This window comes from Prosopis cineraria, unplaced genomic scaffold (genome assembly GCF_029017545.1).
Source record: "Prosopis cineraria cultivar Desert tree isolate PC_DT_omini unplaced genomic scaffold, ASM2901754v1 PC14, whole genome shotgun sequence".
Taxonomy (NCBI): Eukaryota; Viridiplantae; Streptophyta; class Magnoliopsida; order Fabales; family Fabaceae; genus Prosopis; species Prosopis cineraria.
The window spans coordinates 7056009-7059883 of record NW_026555345.1 but is presented as its reverse complement, the minus strand read 5'-3'; the positions used below and the strand labels follow the sequence as shown (position 1 = coordinate 7059883).

General features: G+C 30.6%; 1 protein-coding gene across 1 annotated transcript; it reads left to right on the top strand.

The window, feature by feature from the left end:
• Positions 1–220: 220 nt before the first annotated feature.
• On the top strand, positions 221–3438 carry LOC129292095 (cytochrome P450 71D8-like). The gene is made up of 3 exons (XM_054929615.1): positions 221–556; positions 981–1556; positions 2725–3438. The coding sequence occupies exons 1-3, from the start codon at positions 221–223 to the stop codon at positions 3337–3339; spliced, it is 1527 nt and encodes a 508-aa protein (XP_054785590.1). The 3' UTR covers positions 3340–3438.
• Positions 3439–3875: the final 437 nt, after the last annotated feature.

The following is a 3875-nucleotide window of genomic DNA, read 5'->3' as shown; positions in this document are numbered from 1 at the left end:
TGAGTTAAAAAAAATCTACAAAGACAAACTCATTTTGAATTAAGAAACAATAGAGATTGGGTTATATAGAGTCAATATTCATGATTTAAAAAATATATAAATGGTGGAAAGTTCAAGAACAACAAATTTATATTTTTTTCCCAAATAAAAAATAAAAACTCACTCTCTATATATGCATGCCTTGAATTAACAACTTTCATCTCAGTCCATTGTTGAGGCCATGGAAATACAATCTTCATCTTTTTTTCTCATCTTTTTCTTCCTCTTGTTATTGTTGCTTTTCCTTGTAAGAAATTACAGGCAAAACAGAAATAATCTACCTCCAGGACCATGGAAGCTTCCTCTGATAGGAAACCTACATCAGCTTGCATGGTTAGGCTCGCTCCCTCACTATGCTTTACGAGAACTCGCCCAAAGCTTTGGACCATTGATGCACCTTCAACTTGGTGAAATTTCTGTACTGATTGTAACATCTTCTGAGATGGCCATGGAGATCATGAAAACACAAGATCTTACCTTTGCATCAAGGCCAGAAATTCTCTCTGCAAAAATCTTGGTATTGCTGAGATAGTGATTTATTCTATTAATATATGTTATCTATTAAGGTTTATTCTATTGAGATTTAGGGAGAAGCTATAGTCGCTGCTCGGAAAAGCCTGTATTCATATTCAAGTTATGATGTTACACTATATTATTATTTACATATGTGGTCGTCCCTTGTAATTCCGTGCTTATGATAGTCAGTAGATATGAAATTATTTATTATTATTATTAAACCTGGCTTTGATATCATGAAAAAAGATGAGAGAAAAATAAAAGAGATATAGAAAAACATACTATTGATATGAAAAGCTTACAATATATAGATGAATATAATAATAGCTAATTAAGGAATATCCTAAAAATATTTAATGAATACAAAATATTCCCTAATTTTAATAAACAATATTTATTAACAGAAGAAATTTCTATCTTAATAGGTATATGGCTGCATAAACATTGGCTTTTCCCCATATGGAGATTACTGGAGACAGATGAGGAAGATTTGCACGTTGGAGCTTCTCAGTGCTAAGAGGGTCCAATCTTTCTCCTATATTCGAAAAGATGAAGTAGAAAAGCTCATTCAATCGATTCGGTCATCATTATCATCATCACCACCAACACCAATCAATTTTGGCACCAGAATTGCCGAGTTGGTTGGTACGTTTGTTTCTAGGGCTGCTTTTGGTAACGTTTCGGAAGAGCATCAAGAGTTTTTGCGTTTAATCAAGGAAGTAGTGGAATTGTCTGATGGATTTGATGTTGCTGATTTGTTTCCTTCGGTTAGACCGATCCATCTGGTTTCTGGGTTGAAGGCGAAATTAGAGAAGATGCATAAGAAGCTCGACAGCATATTGGACAATATTGTGGCTCAGAATCTGAAAAATTTGAAGGCAAAAAATGATGACGCAGTAATAAGGGATCAGGAGAATCTTGTTGAGGTTCTACTTCGGGTCCAACAGGATCCAGACCTGGACATTCCGATCACTATCAACAGCGTGAAAGCTGTCATTTGGGTTAGTACATCTTCTATTAAAAAAATTCTGCACATAAATTCTATGATTTTTACTCTATGAGATCTTGACTGTCTAGAGTTAAAGATTTTTCTTTGTACTTTTTATTTTATATTTATAAAACTTATAAAAAAGTTTATAAAAATCTCCTTTATTTCGGTAAATTTTATTACTATTAAAAAATCATAATTTTTTTTTTGTTGAAAAGTATCAGCTAGGAGATTATTTCTAGTTTTAATATTGTATTTAATGCGGTAGATGAGAGAGAGAGTATTTTAAAGAGGTGGGATATATAAAGATATCATAAAATTTTAAAATAATATAATAATAAATTGTTTTTATAGAAAAATTAAGAAAGATATCATAAAATATAAAAATAAGTAACTAATAATCACTTTTTTATTATTATAACCAAACATAAAATAATGTCTACTTTTTATAAAATCTCTATAAAATAAATCTCTTTTTATAAAATCTCTAAACTTTTTAAAAATTATTTATTTTTTAATCTTAAACAAATGGACCCTAAATCCCTAGACAGTCTAAATCTCATCAAGAATAATGAGCATCCAATAAGCACTGAAGCCGAACAAAAAATTCTTTGATCTACTTGATTAACAATATTTATGGATGAAAATTTTATCAGGGCCTCTCTAAACAACCTATAAATGATCATATGAAAAAAAATATCTCAAATTCATTTTAATTAATCTATCATTGAAAAAAAAATACAAGTATGCTTGACTATTGATGGGTGTGTTTTAATTACAATGGTTTAGAACCTTTCATCTTTTCTTTTCTTTTTTAACAAAAAAAAAACTCTTTTTGAGAAATTTAAGAATTTTTATTTAAGTTTTAAAAAATTAATTTGGATATTAGAAATAATGTATATTTCTGTTTTAATGAAAATATGAAAATACACAAAAATGTCATAAAATCTAAAAATTATTAAATAATAAATCATTTTTTAATATTATAATTTTTTTTTTACATTTCATAAAATATCTAAAAGATAAATCACTTATCAGAAAACCTTTAAATTATCTAAAAACCAGCCACTTTTTATTAAGGTTAAACAAATGGACCCTTAAACTAGATGGATACAGATAAAAGTAATTCTTCGGTTGTTAATGTTATAAATATGAGTTTAAAATGTTTTCAACATATACAGGAAATATTTGCTGCTGGAACAGATACTTCATCAACAACGCTAGAGTGGGCTATGTCTGAAATGATGAAAAACCCAAGAGTAAGGAAGAAGGCACAAGCTGAGATAAGACGAGCTTTTAGAGGAAAGGATACAATCCATGAGAGTGATACAAGTGAACTAAACTACTTAAAGCTAGTAATCAAAGAAACCTTGAGGTTACACCCACCTCTTCCATTACTGCTTCCAAGAGAAAGCAGGGAAGCATGCAAGATCAATGGATATGAAATACCCGCAAAGACTAAAGTCATTGTGAATGCGTGGGCGCTTGGAAGAGATCCTAAGCATTGGCATGATGCTGACAGCTTCATACCAGAGAGGTTCCATGATACCAGCTTCAATTTCAAAGGAACAAACTTTGATTATATTCCTTTCGGAGGAGGAAGAAGAACATGCCCAGGAATTACATTTGGCATAGCCAATATGGAGTTTGCGCTTGCCAAATTACTTTATCACTTTGATTGGGAACTTCCAAATCAAATGAAGCCAGAGGAATTGGATATGGATGAAGCTTTTGGTGCTGTAGCTGCAAGGAAGAACCATCTCTACTTAATTCCAATTCCATATAAAGGAGACTAGATTATCCTCGGTGTGTTTTCCTTATTGTTGTGTTGTTGAATAATTTAAAAGTATTGTATTTTATCAACTTCAATAGTATAAAGTAAACAATGGATGGAACTATAATCACTATCATAAACCTAAATCTTGATACAATAATTAAGAAATTGATAAATATTGAATATATAAAATTTAGCTCATTTTGTCAGACAAGTTGGCATATTTATAAACCAATAGCACCCAAAAAAAGCGTAGAATTGTGTATGTATATGGAGTTTTATGGGGTTAGTTGGGTTCAAATGACATGGTTGATCATTAAAAATCAAAGACCTAAAGTTGATATGAGTGTTAAGGGCTCTTACCATTTAGAGAAGTGGGTGAGAGTTCAAATCTCGGCCCTTGTATACATAGCAATTTAGTTGGCTAACCTTTACTTTCAATATCTTGAGCGAGATATTCTCTATTATTGGTGGAGTCTACTCCTTATACTCAAAAAAAGAAAAAAAAAAAATATATATATATATATATGCTATGTTTTTAGAAGACCCAAAGTTGGC

Coding starts and splice junctions, on each gene's coding strand:
- LOC129292095 (XM_054929615.1), top strand. CDS start 221: ATGGAAATACAATCTTCATCTTTTTTTCTCATCTTTTTCTTCCTCTTG. Junction 557..980: donor TTCTCTCTGCAAAAATCTTG/GTATTGCTGAGA, acceptor CTATCTTAATAG/GTATATGGCTGCATAAACAT. Junction 1,557..2,724: donor GCGTGAAAGCTGTCATTTGG/GTTAGTACATCT, acceptor CAACATATACAG/GAAATATTTGCTGCTGGAAC.